This window comes from Malaclemys terrapin, chromosome 4, assembly GCF_027887155.1.
Source record: "Malaclemys terrapin pileata isolate rMalTer1 chromosome 4, rMalTer1.hap1, whole genome shotgun sequence".
NCBI classification, from domain to species: Eukaryota; Metazoa; Chordata; order Testudines; family Emydidae; genus Malaclemys; species Malaclemys terrapin.
The window spans coordinates 34,209,898-34,229,438 of record NC_071508.1 but is presented as its reverse complement, the minus strand read 5'-3'; the positions used below and the strand labels follow the sequence as shown (position 1 = coordinate 34,229,438).

The window sequence follows — 19,541 nt, the reverse complement described above, 5'->3', positions numbered from 1 at the left end:
AGATTAATTTTTATCCAAGGCTTGAGCAAAAATAAATAAATAAATAAATTCCACCACTTTTGAACAGAAACAAGGAGAATGAAACAAATTCACTTTCCCCCCAATTGTGCAAAAGTTTAATGACCTTTTTTTGAACAGTACTAGAGCCAAAATGGCTGGGGATTGTGAATTGCAATTTGGCTGGGAAGTAGACTTTATTGAAGAGCAGTGCACAGCTGCCTCCTGGAAGAAATTCATTTTGATTTGGTCAACTTCTAGGTGTTTGGAAATCACATATTGAGCTTTCACAGTAGAGTTTTTTGACTAGACTCATTAAAAGCACAACAAAGAAAAGATGAGGTTTTCTGGTGAGGGATGATTAGACTATCAAATGTCTATTGCTGTGCAGCCAGTCACAAGAAGTGACGGTGAGGATGTTCTGTTTGGACTAACATAGGGAAGATACTTCTGGGGGAAATTGGAAAAGGAGATGTGTGTTATTTGGCTTATTATTTATCGGACAATAGAACCAAGAGGCCCCATGGTGCTAGGTGGTGTGTAAGCCCATAGTAACTCTGTGGGCAAGACAGACACAGGGTGAGAGGGACAATAGAGCCCCAGAGACACTTGTCCAAGGTCAGACAGTAGGTTAGAGGTAGAGCTGGGAATTCAAACCCAGTGCTCTTTCCTACAAGGCCACAGCCACTAGACCAGACCAACTCTCGCTTTGGGTAGGGAGTTAGGGTAATAGGGGATGGAAAGATCCTGTGTAGGTGAGGCTCAATCAGACCCAAGCTGCTCGCCCTCCCTACTGGCAACCACAAAGCATAAGCTATAAAGACCATACAGGCATTTCCACCTGGTGCGGGCACCCATGGTCCAGCCCCCTCCAGGGCTGCAGTGGCATGACATATACAGCAATGCCTCGATTTTCCCCATGCTAAGCACTCTTCCTGTGGGCAGGGACAGCAGCTACAGCAATCTCATCCTGTTGCAAAGGAGACACCCACAAAACACTCTCACTCTGCTTCTTTCTTGTTGTTTTCCCTTTGATCAATTCTAAAGCTCTTTCGAGAGAGAAGGTGTGAGGGCCACCATCTTGGCTGACACAGTGGGGAGTGAACCCGCGGCTGGGGAACCTCTGGAGCTAAACGCACAAGTTGCTGTACTGGAGGAAAGGCTCTCCAGTTGGGGCTGTACCAGCCTCTGCAGCTTGGGCAAAGTGGGGACCAGGAACACACTCTCCAGAGGGTTACAGAGGCCCAGGTTTTCCTTTGTGTATGGCAAACAGAATCAGCCAGGGCCGCCCAGAGGATTCAGGGGGCCTGGGGTCTTTGGTGGCGGGGGGCCCCCGCCGCTGAATTGCCGCCAAAGACCCAGCACTTCGGCAGTGGGTGCCGGGGCGGAAGGACCCCCCCGCCGCGGGCCATCGGGGCACTTCGGCAGCGGGTCCCGGAGTGGAAGGACCCCCCGCCACCAAATTGCCCCGGAAGACCCAGAGCGGAAGACGCTCCGGGGGCCTGGGCTTTCTGGGGTCCCTGGAGCGAGTGAAAGACCCCATTCCAGGAGCCCCGAAAAACTCTCATGGGGGCCCCTGCAGGGCCCGGGGACTGGGGCAAATTGCCCACTTGCCTCCCCCTCTGGGCGGCCCGGGAATCAGCAGCATTGTTTGAGGCAAACCCAGGCCAGCTCCACCTACTTTCAGGGCAGTTCTACATACATTGCACAGATCTGCTTCCAACTTCCCCTGCTTAATTACCTGACTTGGAAATTTCTCCGCTTGGTCTCCCATGGGTAGGGAGGTGTTTGAAGCCAATTGACGGTCACTAGGGCAGCTACAGTACTTCAGAGTCATCTGAGCATGTCCCCCTCTCCTGCCATTAAAAACTGCAAACACAAGTAAGCAATTTGGATTTAAGACCTTAAACATGGCCTGCACATAGTCCCAGGCAGGAAGGTGGCTTTGCTGCATTGAGAAACAGTTGGCTGAGAAATAAGGTTTTAGGTGAGTGAAGCCTATGTAGGGCTTGGGGGTAGCATGCGTGATGTGTATTGCAGGTTTCAGAGCTGGTCCAGGGAACATGTTGGATGGTGGTGGGGAGGATATATGAGTTATGTAGATGATTGGGGGTTGTGCAGGGGAGAGGGAGTAGAGAGGGGATGAGATAGCTATAAAGTGGAGGAGCAAGGTGGTGGTATATCATCAGCTGGAGAGCAGGAGGGTCTCTGGATTGAGAGTGGGGTTGCACAATTGAGGTGGGGAGGAACGATGGTTAAGGTATTTGAGTGGAACTCGGGTGCTCTGGATTCAGTCCCCCACCCCACCTCTGACACAGACTCTCTGTGTGACCTTGGCCAAGTGACCTGAGGCTGGATTTCCATAAGTACCCAACTCCACTTTAGGCCCTGAACCATGGGCCAGATTATCCAGCAGCTCCTGTAGAGACACTCCTGGGCAGATTGTCTCTGGAAAATCTGGCTGCTTCATTTGATGCATAAATGGGAGCAGAACTTGCGGGATCTCAGGTCCCCATCTGTGAAAGAGGAGCACAAATCTGTTTTCTTTATTTAGCTTGCAATGTGTTCAGGACAGGGGTTGTCTCTTACTGTGCGTGTGCAGCACTGAGCACACCTGTGGACCCGAATCTCTACCTTGCAGTATCATTGTAACCTGGGCATAGTGAGCGCATGACACTGTTCTGAGTTAGCAGCGTTTTACACTCACTTTGCACCAGTGAAAATGCCTGGGCAGGGTGCAAAGTAGGGAAGTGCATTTGTGTGGGAGGGTGGGGTTATGGAGCTGACAGGAGCTTCTGTGCATGGGGGGTGTGGCATTTTCTAGCCTGCTGAAGAGCATGTGGGAAGTGTGTTTAGAAAGCGGAGTAGAGCAGCGATTTGCTGCCAAGAATTTAATTAGAGGCTCTCACAGAAAGGTTCCCCCCCTTGTCTTCAATCAACCCCACGTGCTAGGGGCATGTGAGCTCTCAAAGGAGAGGGCGAGGGCCTTGTTTGCTTTCCCCTTTTAAACCAAACCACTCTCTCATAGCCCCAGGGAAGTGGGTATGATCAGTTGGCAAACAAACTTCACTGAGTGCACTTACTGGAAATGTTTATATTTGGGTCCTGAAAAGTGGGCTGTTTACTGAGACTCCAGCCCAGTGTTTAACTTGTTATCGGAGATGGTGTGCGCTTGGGGATCATAGAATAATAGAAGATTAGGGTTGGAAGGGACCTCAGGAGGTCATCTAGTCCAACCCCCTGCTCAAAGCAGGACTAATCCCCAGACAGATTTTTACCCCAGTTCTCTAAACAGCCCCTTCAAGGACTGAACTCACAACCCTGGCTTTAGCAGGCCAATGCTCAAACCACTAAGCTATCCTTCCCACCTCACTAAGCTTGCCTCCTTCCCTGGAGGTCCGAGAGCACTTCTCCAAGCATCAGCTATTAACTTCCAGGAGGGTGTTGCCTTATTTTGTTTGAGAAGCAGGGGAACTGAGACCATTTTGGGTTCTGAAAGGAATGTACACTGTGCATAATGCATGCATGTGTGCACCTGTGCTTGTACACATTTGTGTCTCCAGATGTGTTGTTGTTGGGGGGGCACATCTGGGATTTCTGGTTCTAAAAGTGTGAGCCTTCACTACTTGAGCTAAGAGACCCAGCTTAAGTCAAGGTAGGAATAGGTTCATCAACCTTGGTCCCAGTCAATGCTAGAGAGGGACAGAGCGACATGCTGAGTGGCTGGGACACACGTGTGTATTGGTGGGTACGTGTGGGTTGATATGTGCATGTGCACACATCTTATGAGCTTGTGTATGTGGGCCCTGTTAGGGCACCTTCCCCTAAGAACATTTTTATGCCACTTGGTGCCACCTCTGATGCATTCCAAAGGCAAAGATGCAATTTTGAGAGATACCCGCACAAGCCACAAGGATGAGGCTTGTTTGGCAGGGCTGGCACAGAGCAGGGGTGAGCTCCAGAAGAGGCAGGCAACCACCCCAATCCACCCGTCATGAGAGACCTCTGGCAGCCATCATTGGTCTGGGGAGGGGGTATGAGAGCTGACTATAGTGTGTGTGGAAGGACAAGGGAGAGTCAGTAGAGCAGGCTTCTACAGCGGGCTGGAGAATGTGTTTACGTGCGGGGGGGGGGGTAATATTGACTGACCAAAGTGGGCAACTTCTCTACCTTTGCTCCTGCCCAAACTCTCTTGGCCCTTCCTGGCAGGGACATGGGCTAAGGAGCATGATGGGCCGGGCTCATTTCCCCACTGGGGAGGAAAGGTTAGATCACTTCCTAGGGACAAGAAGTCCCTTGGAGCTCTCACATAGACTTGTGTGAGTGGGGATGGGGTGGGGGTTCTTGGCTCTCAGGGGCTGTTTCCTGTTGACGTCAGTTTAGCCAGAGCTCCCCTCCCTGAAACCCCCCTCCATACCTATTTATCAACACATTGCAGAGCCAATTTGCCAAACGTATTTCCTTTAATTTGCCATATGTGTTTTTCCATTGGATGCGTTTAGCAAATGTTAAATGTGCAATAAAAGCAGGGGACGTGAATTGTGTTTACCTGCTCTGGTGGAGTGGAAATGATATGGAGATCTTCCTCTGCCCCCTTGCAGATGGCTCCAGAACTCATTCAAGCAAGGCACAGAAATCCAACCCTGGCTTTACCAGTGACCGTGTGGATTAAGAAAGTCTGTGCTAGGGTCAAGACTATAAGATGATGCCCTCTGTGAATTCATCAGCAGGAAAAAAACTTAACTGGATTTCTGTGCTGCCTGGAGTGGGCTCCGGGTACCCCCAGGGAGAAGAACCAGAGTAGGGTTTCTGTGCCCCCTGGAGAGGACTCTGGATGCCCCTGGGGAGAAGAACCGGAGTAGGGATTCTGTGCCCATGGGGTGGGCTCTGGGTGCCCCTGGGGAGAAGAACTAGAGTTGGATTTTTGTGCCCACGGGTCGGGCTCCGGGTGCCCCTGGGGAGAAGAACCCGTGCTGGTTTTCTGTGCCCCTGAGGTGGGCTCTGGGTGCTCCTGAGAAGAAGAATTGGAGTAGGGTTTCTGTGCCCATGGGGTGGGCTCTGGGTGCACCTGGGGAGAAGAACCGGAGTAGGATTTCTGTGCCCATGGGGTGGGCTCTGGGTGCACCTGGGGAGAAGAACCGGAGTAGGATTTCTCTGCCCGTGGGGTGGGCTCTGGGTGCCGCTGGGAACAAGGCCGGATCTAGGGTTTTGGCCGCCCCTAGCAGCCAAAAAAAAAAAAAAAAAAAGCCGCGATCCCGATCTGCAGCGGCAATTCGGCGGAAGGTCCTTCGCTCAGAGCGGGAGTGAGGGACATCCGCCAAATTGCCGCCGAATAGTTGGACCTGCTGCCCCTCTCCGGAGGGGCCGCCCCAAGCACCTGCTTGCCAAGCTGGTGCCTCGAGACGGCCCTGCCTGGGATAAGTGCTCGTGCCCGGTTCACACAGGTGCGGTCCGTTTGGGCGGGCATCGGCCCATCCACTTCCAGCTCCGGCAGGCGACTGCAATCCCTTCCAACGCCAGCAGCGAGCAGCAGCGGGCCGGGCGGCGCACACACACAGGCGCGCGCGGCGGGGTGTGGGGAGCGCGCCGGAGCCTGGCATGCCCCAGTGTGGACGTGAGTCACTCCGCGGAGCCCCTCGTAGCAGCCGCCGCCAGCCAGGCTCCCCCCACATGCCGGCTCCCGGCCGCTCCGGGGCTCGGCTGCCCGCCCGGCTCCCCGCCGCCTGCGGCTGATGCTCGCTGCCCCCCAGCTGCCCCGAGCCCGCCCGTGTGGACCGTACAAAGCCCGCAGCCCGCGCCGCTGTCTGGGGACTGTCTTGCCCGGGAGGAGCCCGCGGCTACCAGGAAGGGACCATGTACGTAGACCCGGAGGCTGCCGGCAAAGGTAGGAGCCAGCCCGGCCCCCCCTGCGCGACTGGGTCTGCCGCGGCCATCGGGCTTCTCCGGGGCCCGCCAGCGCTCTGTTTGCGCCCCTGGGCGTTGTACAGCGCCGAGCACCGGGGCAGCGGCGCGACCCCCTGTTCGACCCCTGCTGCTCCTGCCGCCCGAAGGGGGGCGGCGGCTGCGTCCCCCTCTCTCCAGGCTGGGTTTGGCCGGGGGATGCCCCCCATTTTCCCTCGGGGTAGCCCTTTGGCAGGCAGCTACTCCCCTCCCCTCCCCTCGGCCGCGCTTGACGCGCACCTGCTGCGCTCGCCCAGGTGCTGCCGGCTGGACGCGGCTGGTGCTGCCCTTCCGGGACTGGGTGCGTGGGGACGGCGAGGCTGCGGGAGCCTGCCGGCTTGGGAGCGCAGGGCTCGGCTGCTTAGTGGAACTTCTCTGTGCCCCGAAATGGGGAGCGGGAGCAGGGCACGACCACAGAATGCGGCTCCAGCCGCCCCTCTCTCATGCATTCTCTTCTTCGCTTGCTTCATTTCATCTCCTCTCTGCCCCTATTCTGCCTCCTTCCCGTTCCTCCTCTGTCCCATCTCTCCTTCCGCCTCTGCTCCCATTCCTCCTCCTCCCTGTCCCCCCTCTGCCCCATCTCTCCTTCTGCCTGTGCCCCCTATTCCTCCTTCCCGTTGCCTCTCTGCCCCATGCCGCCTTTTTCCCGTACCCCCTCTGCCCCATCTTTCCTTTCTCCTCTGCCCCCATTCCCCCTCTGCTCCCATCCCTCCTTCCGCCTCTGCTCCCATCCCTCCTCCTCCTCCTTCCCCTTTCCTCTCTGCCCCATCTCTCTTTCCTCCTCTGCCCCTATTCCTCCTTCCCGTTCCCTCTCTGCCTTTATTCCACCTCTTTCCCGTACCCCCTATGCCCCATCTCTCCTTCCTCCTCATTCCCCCTCTGCCCCATCTCTCCTTCTGCCTCTGCTCCCATTCCTCCCCCTCCTTCCCATTCCCCCTCTGCCCCATCTCTCCTTCCTCCTCCTTCCTGTTCCCTCTCTGCCCTTATTCCGCCTCTTTCCCGTTCCCCCTCTGCCCCATCTCTCCTTCCTCCTCTGCCCCCATTCTTCCTCCTCCTTCCCTCTCTGCCCCATGATAGCTCTCCTTCGTCCTACTCCTTCTTCCTGTTCCCTCTCTGCCCCTATCTCTCCTTCCGGTTCCCTTTCTGACCCTCTCTCTTTTTCCCGTTTCCACTCTGCCCCATCTCCTTCCCACTCTGCCCCATCTCTCCTTCCCCTCTTTGCCCCATTGCTTTCCCATTCCCTTTGCTTCTCTGCCCCATCTCTCCTTCCCTCCTCTGTCCCATCTCCATCCCCTTTTCGCTCCCATCTTCCCCGCCCCATTCTGCCTTTCCATTTCTTTCCTCTCTTTGACGTTCTGCTCCCATTACCTCCTTCCTGTTCTCGGCTCACAATTTACTCTATCAGATCTCTGCTCCTGTTCCTCTCTTTCCCCATATCCCTTTTCATTTCCTCTCCTTATTCCGCTTTTCCCTCTCTTCCACCCACGGAGCCGCCTACTTCTCCTTTCTCCATTCCTTTCCTCTCCTTCCCTGGGTTGTGGGCTTTCTGGAGTTTCCCAGGCAGGAGTTACAGTAGTTTGGGGGAGAAAGTCACCGCCACTCATTTCAAATGAGTCACCACCCTGCAGAGCTGCCTGAGCAGTGGCACCTGCTATTCCTGGAAGAAATAAACACAACACAAGCAAAACATTCCCGAGTCACTAAGCCAGTTTGAGAGCAGTCAGCCCAGAGTGAGGGGGAGGAGAGCCTCTCCATCTGGCTGGCTCTGGGGTCCTGCTCAGGCACAGCTTCCTGGCCTCACCTGCTCCATACCAGTCTGTCTTGCCCTCTGAGGACAGGGATTTTAGGAGGCATGTTGGCTGGTGCTCTTTGCTGATCTCATGCTCACAGGGAGCAGTTGGCCCACTACCCAGGAATCTGGGACATGCTGGTGTTGGGGGCTAGGACTTATGGCTCTCGGCAGAAGGGTCTGTTGCCAATGCAAAAGAAGAGGGAAGGGGTGTTGTCGAATGCAGTGTGGCTGGCTGGGGCCTGGTGTTATCTGCAGGGTTTGGTTGCTAGTAATGATGGGCTTCCAGGGGCATGAGGACAGGCTGTTTTCTTGAGATTTGGGGAGATCCAAGAGATGGGTGGAGTTGCGGGGTGGATTTGTCTTCAGGGGATTCTTCAGAATGTAGTCAGATTTTCCAAGTAATCATGATTCTATTTGAAGGAGATGCTCAGGCCTCAGCTAATTGGACCTGTAGGAGCTGGCAGACCCAGAACATGGGTCCATCTAGCCCTGTATTCTGTATGTCCGTAGTTCTCAACCAGCGGTCAGGGCCCCCTGGGCGACCGTGAGCAGGTTTCAGGGTGTCCATCAAGCAGGGCTGGCATTAGATTGTCTAGGACCCAGGGCAGAAAGATGAAGCCCCACCGTGCAGGATTGCAGCCTGGGGCCCTGAGCTCCAGCACCCACGGATAAAGCCGAAACCTGAGCAACTTAGTTCCGTGGGGCCCCAGGCAATTGCCCTGCTTCCTACCCCTTAATGCCAGCCCTGGCATTTGTATGGAGAAAACAGTTGTTGTGGTACAGGTGGGCTGTGGAGTTTTTATAGCATGTTGGAGGGTGGGGGGAGGGGGGCTCAGAAGGAAAGTGATTGAGAACCCTTGCTGTACGTGACCACGACTAGTACCAGATGATACCTGAAGTGAGCAATTATGGAATAACCTGATCTCCAAAGTGTCATCCCAGCTGCCTTAGATACTTACTTGACCCCCACCTCCATACTATCTGAGCACCTCATAGTCTTTAATGTATTTGTGCTCCCACCACGCCCGGAGATAGATGTGGCGCTGAGGCACGGAGAGCAAGTGACTTGCCCAGGGTCACACAGGAAGTCTGTGTCAGAGCAGGCAGTTGAACCCAGGTCTCCAGAAGCCTGGCTAGTGCCCTAACCTCTGGACCATCCTTCCTAAAACCCTCAGTTAGTCTGACTTTGTCCTAAGCAGGAGAGTTTATATCCCTTCCAAACTTCTGATATTGTTTTTATAACCCTACCTAATGTTCTCATTAGCTGTGCAAACATGCAATCCTTTTGTGAATCATGCTAATCACTGACCATAATGATACAGTGTGGCAAGGAGTTCCACTGGTTAATCATGAGTCATGTAAAACAACATTTCTGTTTACCATTTTAAAATTTGCTGCCCTTCCGTTTCATTGGCTGGCCCCCAGTTCTCATCCTGTGCAAGGGTAAATGGGAATACCTGATCTACCTCCTCTGTGCCAGTCGGTATTTTCTATACCTTGATCATTCCCCTTCTTCTTCAGTTCCTCTCCAAACTAAACAGTCCCAGTCTTTGCAATCTCTCTTCATATGGAAGTTTCCTATGTGTCTAATCAGTCCTGTCTCTGAATCCCTATGTTTCTGCTCGATCCCTTTGGAGACAGGGTCCCTAGCATGGCACACAGGATTCCATATGAGGATTCCATATTCCATTGTTTTACACGCTGGCGTTATAATAGTCTCCATGTAACTCTCCATCACCTTCCTTGTGGCCCATAGTGTGCTGTTTGCTTTTTCCACTCCTGCATACTAAGCAGAGGTCTCCATTGCACTATGCACAATGGGGCCCATGTTTTTCTCCTGAGCTGATAATTAAAGTTGAGCCCAGCAATGTGTGTGAGTAGTTCTTGCTGTGGGCCACTTCATTACTGCAGCCCCCTGTTCTGCCCTGGCCCCTTACCAGGAGATTGAGCCCCTGAATCTATCACTCCACCTGCCTCTGCCCCACTGAGGAATCCCACTGCTTGCCCCCAGACTAGGCAGCTTCAGCCTGAACAGCTCTAGGTTTGGCATCTACCTTTCTGTGTGGGCAACTCTCTCCCAGCCCCTGCGGTGAGCTGCCCTCACCACATTAATGCTCCCTAGGCTCCTCCCTGCACCACAAAAAGTGTGTGACCCTAGTCCAACGCCCCCTAGCTGCACTAATGAGGCTCCCTCCCCTACCCTGTGGCATTTGGGTGTCCAGGCACTAGTGCCCCCCTAGTCCCAGCGCACCCCTTCTGTGAGCCCCTCCTCCCAACGTTCCGAATGGGCAAAGCCCCCTGTGCCCGCCTCAACCCCACCCTGAGACCCGCTGTCACCATGATCCTATCCCACTGCCTTCCACTGCACTAATGATCCTGCCCTGACCCCGGTTTCCCCCATGATTTATGGATTACTGTCCCATGCCCCACTACTGGCCTAATGAGCCCCAGGTCATCCCAATGTGCTCACCCGTACCTGCCTCTCCTTGTCATAGAGACAGCCCCACCTTGGTCCTTGGGCTCTTGCGCGGAAGGGTAGATTTCTGGGATGTAAAGATGCCACATGGAATGGAATTGAATGTCTGCCTTAAAACAGGGGGAGGGAGAGGGAGCCAGGTAGGGGCAATGATAAGGCAGCACAGATTTCCCCTCTCAGGCCCTGGACAAATATGGGTTATTTTGAGTGGGCTTGATCCTGCTAGGAGCAACTCCTGGGGGTGCCAAGCATGCTCAGCTTCCACTGAGATTCCACTGAAGTCTGTGGGAGTTGAGGGCACACAGCCCCTTGCAGGATCCAGCTCTGTATGATGTCTCTCTCCATTGTGTGGCCTGGAAGCAGGCCAGCCAGATACAGAAGCTATGACGGAAGGTGTGGCTTCCTCAGACGCAAGTTCAGCCAGAGCGCCAAGAAACCTAGCTCTGCACGGATTGGCAAGATGGGCCTTGCTGTGTGGGGAGACCAGCATGAGCGGCAATGGGTTGGTGCGAGACCTGGTTTAGTTCCTGTGCTGAAATCTCTAGTCTGAAAGCAATCACAAGGAGCAGTCTTTGGAGGAGTGTGTCCTGAGACAGGGACAATAGCTACAACAGCAAAAACAGGAGCAGCAGCAGAGAAATAAATACCAATGCCTGCACAGAACCGTGGCCTCAGATCTTGTTAGAATTCACACATTACGCAAGGTGAGACTACTGGATTGGTATGTGGATGGGCACCTCCCTGGACACTGGGGTGTGAGTACTTGTACGGAAGATATCCAGGAAACATAGAGGTGCTGCAGGAAATACCGTTGGTAACTCAGTAGATGCCACGTCCCCTCTGTCTGTACTTGTTCCAATGCCCCAGCCTGGTGCTAGAGGGCACTTTGCCGTAGGCGGCATCATCATCTGGCTGAAGTATGATAAAACCAAGGTGCTGATCACGTGTGGTCATTAAAGATCCCCTGACAGGACCCCTATATCCTGGTCAAACTTCCCCGCAGATGCTTACATCTTGCAAAAATAAATTCCTGTTCCACTTTCAATTGGAAAGAGTATCACCCTTCATTTCCTGGTGCAAATTTGTGTAATGTTGCTGTGTGCTGTTAAACAGCAGTTGCACCTCTCTCCAGAGGTGGCTACATTTCAGTGGTACAGGAAGCCTTGAGAGATTTGTGAAATGTAATTCATTATGACTTGTAAAATACTTTGGGATTTTTGGAGGAAAGGTGCTTTATAGCCCAAGGTGGTGGTATTAATTATTATCTAACTGTAAACAATCCACAGTCCAGTTAAACAATGGGAGGAGTTGGGAGCCATTATTAAGGGAAATAGTCTAGGGTGAAAAGAGACATTACAGGTATAATTCAAAGCAAGAACAAACTGAGGTGGTTTCTAAAGAGCTTTTCCAGAGGCCAAGAGTGGCAGAGAAGGCTCTTGCTCCGACTGATTGTGGCAAGGGATTGCGAGGAGGGAGCAGGGAGGTGGTCATGGTTTTGTGAGGTCTGGGGAATGGGTGATGCCACACATGATATCCAGCTTCCCAGGGGAGTTACACTTCCTATAGCACATCTGAGGGCTTGATCTCTTGGAAAAAGCGGATCAGCCTTAATGTCAAGCAAAATTTCTCCCACACAACCCTCTGAGTGAGATTTCTGCCCCCCACCATCCATGTCCTCCCCTCCCATCTCTTCTGTCCCCATGTAATGAGGCTCTGTCTCTTTCCATCTCAGCCTGTGGAGTGAGACTGCCCACCCCTGTCTGGCAGCGTGAGAATTTCTGATGCCCCCAGCACTTCTGGGAGGGCAGGTGCGGGGGCAATTTAATAGCGGCTGTCCCCCGTCACTGTGTGAGGAAGGCCTGGGGGGCGGGGGATCAGCACCCCAGATGACAGCGCCTCCTATGTCCCTGGGGCAGCCCTTTCCACTGCTCCTTTGGTGCCTCTGCTCCTCTGATCACCAGCTGCACTGACAGAGCCGAGCAGCCTGAGTGATGGCCCCTCACGACTTGGTGAATAAATAACCAAGCGCCTGCTGTTTTCTCAGGGGAGGGAGGAGCTCCTGGATCTGGGATAAAAAGGTCTGCCTGTTTGAGCGGCAGGTGTCGGGATGGCAGAGCAGGGGAGTGGAAGGGACGGTGACTCCCGAGGGCTTGTGGTGCGGAGACAAAAGATGGGTTGGTTAAAAATAAGATGAAATGACATCAAAAAGATTGTAGCCTGGGGCCCTGGTATAGACAGCACAATGGCCCTGAACTTACATGAGCAGAACAGCCGGGAGGGGAGCGGGGGGGGGGGGGGGTATGTACCGGGGAAAATCACCAGCGGAGAAGCAGACACAGAGCGAGGAGCTCAACCAGGCTACCAGCTATTCTGCACAGCGCTCTCCATCCCCTCCTTGGGCTGGGTGGCTGGAGAGGCCAAAGAGCCATTTCCATGAACAAGCCACCTTTGCTTCCCTGGGGCCTCCCTGTGCAGCTTTGCAGACTTGCGTCTGACTCCCCACTACTCCAGGTTTGCCTCTCTGGCTGTGCTAGTGCCCCTCCATCCTGCCCCACAGCACCATCCTGCTATTTCTGCCCCAGCTTTCACTTCAGTTCTCTTGATCTAGGGTATCCTCTGTTATGTCAGGTCTGGCGCTGCTGATACATTTACCTGCATGTGCCTCTGCCAAAGCCCCAAAATCCAGCCCTACAGCATCCTCTGCTCTTCTGCTCCTGAGGTCCCTGCATCGGTTAGCCAATCCCCTCAATCCTGCCCTGTGTTATCCCTCTGCTGTTCAAGCCCTGGGCTCAGCCAATGCCCCTCCATCCTGCCCTGCAGCGCCACCCTGCTAGTTCAGTTCTGGGCCTCCTGTCCTGCCAATGCCCCTCCATCCTGCCCCACAGCACCACTCTGCTAGTTCAGTTCTGGGCCCCCTGGTTTCCCAATGCCCCTCCATCTTGCCCCACAGCACCATCCTGCTAGTCCAGTTCTGGGCCCCCTGCTCTGCCAATGCTCCTCTATCCTGCCCCACAGCATTACCCTGCTAGTCCAGTTCTGGGCCTCCTGCTCTGCAGTTCCCTCTTCATGCCACCCCTGGGCCCCTCCAAAGCAGAGACCATACCAACTGTTGCCAGCTCCTGCAGCAGTGGTTTTCAGGCAAATTAAATCAAGACCCAAGGTCACATTTGAACTCGGATCTGCTGGGCTGAAAGGCCACTGTGTGAAACTGTTGCATTACGAGCTCCCTCCCTCCTCCTGCTGGCTTTTCTCTCTCTTCATCCCTCCCTTTCCCGCCTACTAGCTGTAAAATTTCTCCTCTCCTGCTCTCAGGTGCTGGTGCCTCCCAGAATAGCTCCCATGCCAAAGGAGGGGTGGGGAGAGAGAGACACACACCCAGTGGTGACAGGTGAGATAAGGTTACTAAAATTAAACCTGCCTTGGCTGCAGCTGCAGGAAGTGGAGTTGGAGGCGAGGGATCCTCAGACAGGAATGTGCTCTGGCCAGGCCCAGAAACTGCACAGGCCAGCCCCAGTTTTGTTTCCAATGAAAGATGGGGCAGGGTGGGAGGAGAGTGCCCCCTCCCCAGCCAGGAATGATGAGTGTGGAAGGAGCTTGGGGCTGATCTCCGTGGCCTGATCTCGCAGCCTTCAGCCTGCCAGGGAGAGAGAGAAGGAAATGAAGACAGATGTAGATAATATCGCTGCCACCCCAAGCCCCCAGGGGCCCGGCTACAATATGTATTATGGATGAATTCAGCAGGGGAAAGGCTTTCGAAGAGCAGACGGCAGGGCTGGCAATAAGGGATTGTGTTCAAAAGGCAGAGACTAGAGAAAGCATAGAGTGGGGTGGCTTGAAAAGCCACCAGTTGGCTCAGCATGACCCGTTCCGGGGGGGGGGGGGGCGGATTTAAAGGCAGGTGCCAGGATACTTATGGGGTGGATGCAAGCCCCTTCTGCCGTTGGGGGTGGGATCCTCACTTCCAAACAATGGGACTCTCCAACACTCCCTTGACCTCCTCATAGGGCTAGTCCCTGCCCTACCCAGCCTTCCCAGTTCCCTCTTGGCTTCATAGATTTTAGGGCCAGAAGGGACCATTATGATCCCCTAATCTGACCTCCAGAATCACAGTCAATTAAGTGTCACAGCTAAGGCTATAACCCACATGTCTGGCATTCACTTCCATGACAGAAGTGGGATAGAACCCAGGAGTCCTGATTTCTGCTCCCCACCTTTACCGCCAGAGAACTCTCTCTGCTGGATCCAGCTTCACAGTTCACCTGCTAGCCCACCCTGCTGCTGCCCATGGAGTGGGCTTGAGTCTGTGGGGCTCAAGGGCGGGCTGCAGAGCTCTCTGTCTGTGGCAATGCCCTGCTGTGCCCAGCAGGTGAATGAGGCAGGATTTGTTAGATAGTGAGAAGAGATGGACTTCCTGGAGCCTTCACCCCCCACCTCCTCCAAGGGAGCTCTGGGTAGGGGCTGAACAGACTTGGGGACTAAAGGAGGCCATGTGCTGAGAGCAGCAGAGTGGGGTGAAAGGGGCCAGGGAGAGTATTGACTGACTCCTTCCTTGATATCTCCCGTAATACAAACTCAGTCCTCAATGTTCAGCTCTTCTCATCAGTCCGTTCTTCCTCTCTTTTCACCCCCATTGCCCAGTCCTCCTTATCCATCTCTCCACCAGTCTCCCGTGTCTTCTCTTCTTTCCTCTCTTCCTGTCTCATCCACTTTTCCCCACCTAGATCTCGTCCTTACGTCTCTCACTCGCTCCCCCCTCCCCATCCCTTCTGTATTTCCCTTCCTACCTTTCTTCTTCCCCTGTCTATCCATCTTCCTACCACGCTCATCACCATGGTATCCGAGCACCTCTCTCCCTGTCTCTTGTTCACCCCCGCCCCCCCACCATCCAATCTGTCTTGTTTTCCTGGGACATCTGTGCGATTGGCTCGTTAGGGACGTCAGGAAGCCAGACAGACCGGCACCCAGGTGAGATGGCCACTGATGCTGCAGGATAAGAAGGAGGGAGACAGGAGGAGCGGGAGGGAGAGGTCACCTTGTGTGGAGTTAATGAGGTTTAAAAGGGAAGTGGCCAATCTCGCAAGAGGAGAGAAAGCGGGGGCGGCTGAGGTTGGGGGACTGAAATCGCCCTGCCTCTGCACCAGCTCAGGGATGGATGAATCTTTACTCGAGGATATAGACAAGCTCTGAAGCTGTGGGGAGGTATAACGGGGTGGCTTGCCCGTTAAGGTCTGAAGGCCTGGGCCAAGCCAGCCCTAGTTACTAAGAAGGCACACCTCAGGAAAGATCACCTCATTCCCTATTAAGAGTAGCAGGAAGCTGCAAAGGGGGATGCGAAGAGAGGCCAGAGGCGAGTGACCTGATGCGTCTAGGAGCAATTAGGCTCTGGTGGAGGAACCTGGGACTTGGGGAGTGAAACCACAGGCAGGAAAATCCTGGGAATGACCTGATGAGGTCATAAACGGAGGAACTTGGGAACTTCAGTTTGAGTGTTTGTTAAATTGCAGCCAGGGAGGTTTAGGTTGGACATTAGGAAAAACTTCTTAACTGTCAGAGTGGTTAAGCACTGGAATAAATTGCCTAGGGAGATGTTGGAATCTCCATCATTGGAGATTTTTAAAATCAGGTTGGACAAACACCTGTCTGGGATGGTCTAGATAATACTTAGTCCTGCCATGAGTACAGGGGACTGGACTAGATGACCTCTAGAGATCCCTTCCAATCCTACGATTCTATGAGCAGGGACAGGCTTGGAGATGCCCATTAGACTGGCTCTTTGCAGGGGAAGAAAGCCTCGAACATGGCACCAGGCCCTCCCTTTGGACGCCTTTAGTAGGTCTCCTGGCTTCCCATTGGCCAAGGTGATGCAAGGGTCTGAGATTCCCCTTGTGGGAGATTTTGGTCAGCCTCTGCCAAGCCTGTTGTGGAGCAAGCCAGTGCTTTTCATGGTTCAGTGGGTGAGCCTCACCTGCCTTTGAGGAGTTCCTGAGATCCGTTTGGATGTTGCTGTCGATCCATTTGCTTCTGGTTCGGTCCTTGGGGATTCAAAACCTCATGCAGCGTCATTGTGAGCTATTCATCACAAGTGAGATGGGCAATTGAGGAGTGAAGTTTATTTGAGTGTCTGGCCTGGGCCAAGAACTAGCTGCAGGGTTCTCCCGTAGCTGATCCAGCTCCCCAAGAGGTGGTAGCTAGGTCGATGGAAGAATTCTCCTGTCGACCTAGTGCTGTCTACCCTGGGGGTGAGGTTGGCATAGCCACGGCTCTCAGGAGTGTGGACTTTTCATGCCCCTGAGAGACGTCACTATGGCAGCGTAAGCTCCCTGTGCAGACTAGCCCTGAGGTTATAACACCTCTGGAGAGGCACCACCACCTGGGGAGCCTCGCATATGCTGGTTCAAATTGGACTCTCCAGAGGCCAACAGACAAAGAAAGGACTTTTGGATAAATAGTACAAGCTTGAACTCACTCGAGCCTTCGCTCTGGTTCCTGATCTACGGACTGATCCAAATGTGTAACCACAGGAAAAACCCAGCTGTGGGGTTTGAAGGACTGACCAATACCAGAGCCCTGGGTTGGAGCTGGGGATGCCCTCTGGTAAGCTTTTTAGCATGTGTGTCAGTTCTTTTATGGGTTGTATGTGCTTTCTCTGTAATGCTTTTACCTTCAGAATAAATGTTTGCTTAGAAAGACCTGTGTGATCACTTGTAACTGCTGGCAATACATTGGCCATAGCTCGCGGAGAGAGCAAAGGGCAGATGCTGGCCTCTTGGGCATCTGCCTTGTTGTGGACATCACAGTGTAGGCAGGGAACTGTGCAGCCTTAACGCTCCTGGTCAGAAGGGAGTGCAACGTAGGTCTCTGCCCATGAGAGGTGACGGCTGGGAGCCAGAAACCTTTACATGTATTCCCTCATATAGGGACGATGGAGGGGGAAAATATAGGTGCAGTTATCCTTAAAACTGGAACGCAGCAGCTCAGTTCTCTGCTGTTGGTGCTACTCTTAGATGCTTGGGACAGCAAAAATGCTAGAGCCGGCCCTGCCCTCATCCATTCCAGTGCAGGGTCTGTTCCACACCTACACCAGCACCACATCTAGTCTATTTCTCCATGATCTTAGAGACTCCCGAGTCCAACAGGTTTCTGTGGTCCCATTGCTGGTGCTGGGGTAGATCTGACCCACATCCCCTTCACGGTGGGACGGATAGATAGCCCTGGGTCGGGGGGCATTCGACTCCTTGGTTCCTCCCTCTATCCTGGTTATTTCTTGGGCCTGGAAGCCACTGGGGCTAACTCCTGCCCTCCTGAAGATCACCCATATAAATAGTGTGTAGGATGAATAAAATGCTTTTGAGCTGAAACTCACCAGTGCCCACCTCCTTGCCTAGTCTAAGGGTCTATCCATCATATTCAGCACCTCCAGCTCCCTGCTGCCTTGTACACCACTAACCGGACCCTCTCCTCCATGGGTTTCCTGACTGCGTCTTTTTCTAGTTCCTCTCTTCCGTGTTACCATCGATGCATCCTCTTCCTCCTACCTCTTGGTACTGTTTCCCAGGAGTCTGCCATTCATCCACTACGCTTTCCCACTCAACTTGCACCCTATCCTCTCTTGTCACCTCACAGACCACTCTCAGATCCATCTCTGCAGCCCTATACTCCCTGCCTAGGCCACATCTCTCTCTCTCTCTCTCTCTCCACACATCCCTAAACTCTCCCATGTCTTCATCAGCACTGACCACTCCTCCCTCCTGCCCATCTCTCAAGCCTGCGCCCTCGGGAAAATCCTTGACTCCTCCCTTTCCTTCTGTCCTCACATCCAGGCTTTCCCCAAACCCTGCTGCTCTCCCTCTAACCATTGCCCCTTCTTCTGGCCCCACTGCTCACTCCTCCTCTGTGTGCCCGCCTCTGGAGGGGGTTGGTTTGGTGGTGGGGAGCCAGGTAGCAAGCGCCTTTATGTACCTGGTGACAGATTCTCAGCTGCAGCATGTGTCCCTGGTGACTGCAGTTCCCTCTTATTGGGGCCCTCAGAGAGGCTCCCCCAGCGCCCGCTGCAGCCTCTTAGTCGTGAGCTATTATGAGTCTATTACTCCCACTCCAAACTCTTGACAAGAGCTGGCTCAGAGTGGTGGATTGATTAGAAGCTGCTACTGTTGGTTTTTAAAGGCCCTGACTGTCCTCCCGACCTGCTTCTCTTGGAGTCTCAGTGACCGTCCTGCTTTAAGAGATTCCTCCACCTTGTCTTGGATCTGTTGTGGATTGTGCCTTCCTGGGGGTGGGGTTATCTCTGCTGCATCTGTGGGACCCGGGCTTGTGGGCTTGGTGTTTCCAAGCCTGTGCTTGAGCATCCACACTTCACTGTAAACTTGGGTTTGCAGTTGCTGGACTTGGGTCTCACAACTGTGCTAACACATCCATACTGCACTGTGCAGACCTTCTGACTCAGGCCTGCGGCTCGAGCTGCGTCCACACTGCAAAACGACAGAGCTTGCACCCAAGTCATAGTGGGACTCAAGCTCTGACCAACCCCATTAGTATGGTCCTAGTACCTGGGTCTTGAGTGCTTGCTGACCCGTGTCAGGGTGGATGGATGGAAGTGGGGTTTGGGCTCAAACCTGAATAACAGCCTGGGTTTAGTGTGCAGTGTAGACAGGCCTAGGGTGTGCAACTTACTCCCCGGCCAGGGCTACAGAGTGGGGACTGTACCTTTTTCTGGGGTTGGAACATGGGGTAGGATGGGGTAGGAGCTAGACTTTTATTTGAGGTAATGGGGTATGGATGGAGCCTATTTCTGGGACAGAGACCTGAGGCACGGAGTGGGGTATCAGGGTGAAAACTTGGCTTTTATCTGGATGGAGACACAGGCCAGGCCTCGGTCTGAGTCGGAGCTGGACTAGGCCCTTTCCACAGGTAGGGCCATGGGGACACAGAGCTGGCTGGCCATTGGGGCTAAGAGAGGAGGGAAGTGTGTGGTGTTGCTGGTGAGGGGTCACTAGTGGTGCCAGGGTGATTTGCTTGCTGTGTGTATAAGTCTGGGGGCCATTGAATTTGTGGGAGACTCACCAGTTTGGTGATCAGGACACTTAGCAGGCACTGTAGAGAAAGAGAGTAACAGGAGACAAAGGGGCTGGGTGAGCTCATCAAAACTAGCCCCCCTTCACCAGGTCTTATTTTGCCTCCTGCTGGGAGAGGCTGAGACATGGATACCTATGAGCTCCCCACACAGTGTCCTAACCCCATTCCCTATAGTGCCCCCTGCTGGGAGAGGCCAGCACTGGGATTGTTTTCTCCCCTCATCTCCTCTCCTGTGAGAGTCTGGAAGTGTGTCACTTTCTGTCC

General features: G+C 53.9%; 1 protein-coding gene across 4 annotated transcripts in view; it reads left to right on the top strand.

Annotated features, from left to right (window-relative positions):
* Positions 1-5,652: 5,652 nt before the first annotated feature.
* SYT7 (synaptotagmin 7) overlaps positions 5,653-19,541 on the top strand; it is a 177,049-nt gene continuing 163,160 nt past the window's right edge. For all 4 annotated transcript variants that reach the window (XM_054026587.1, XM_054026586.1, XM_054026585.1 and 1 more), the window contains exon 1: positions 5,653-5,881. In XM_054026587.1, the coding sequence (XP_053882562.1) occupies positions 5,851-5,881 (31 nt within the window). In that variant the 5' untranslated portion in view covers positions 5,653-5,850. The remainder of the gene's footprint in view (positions 5,882-19,541) is intronic.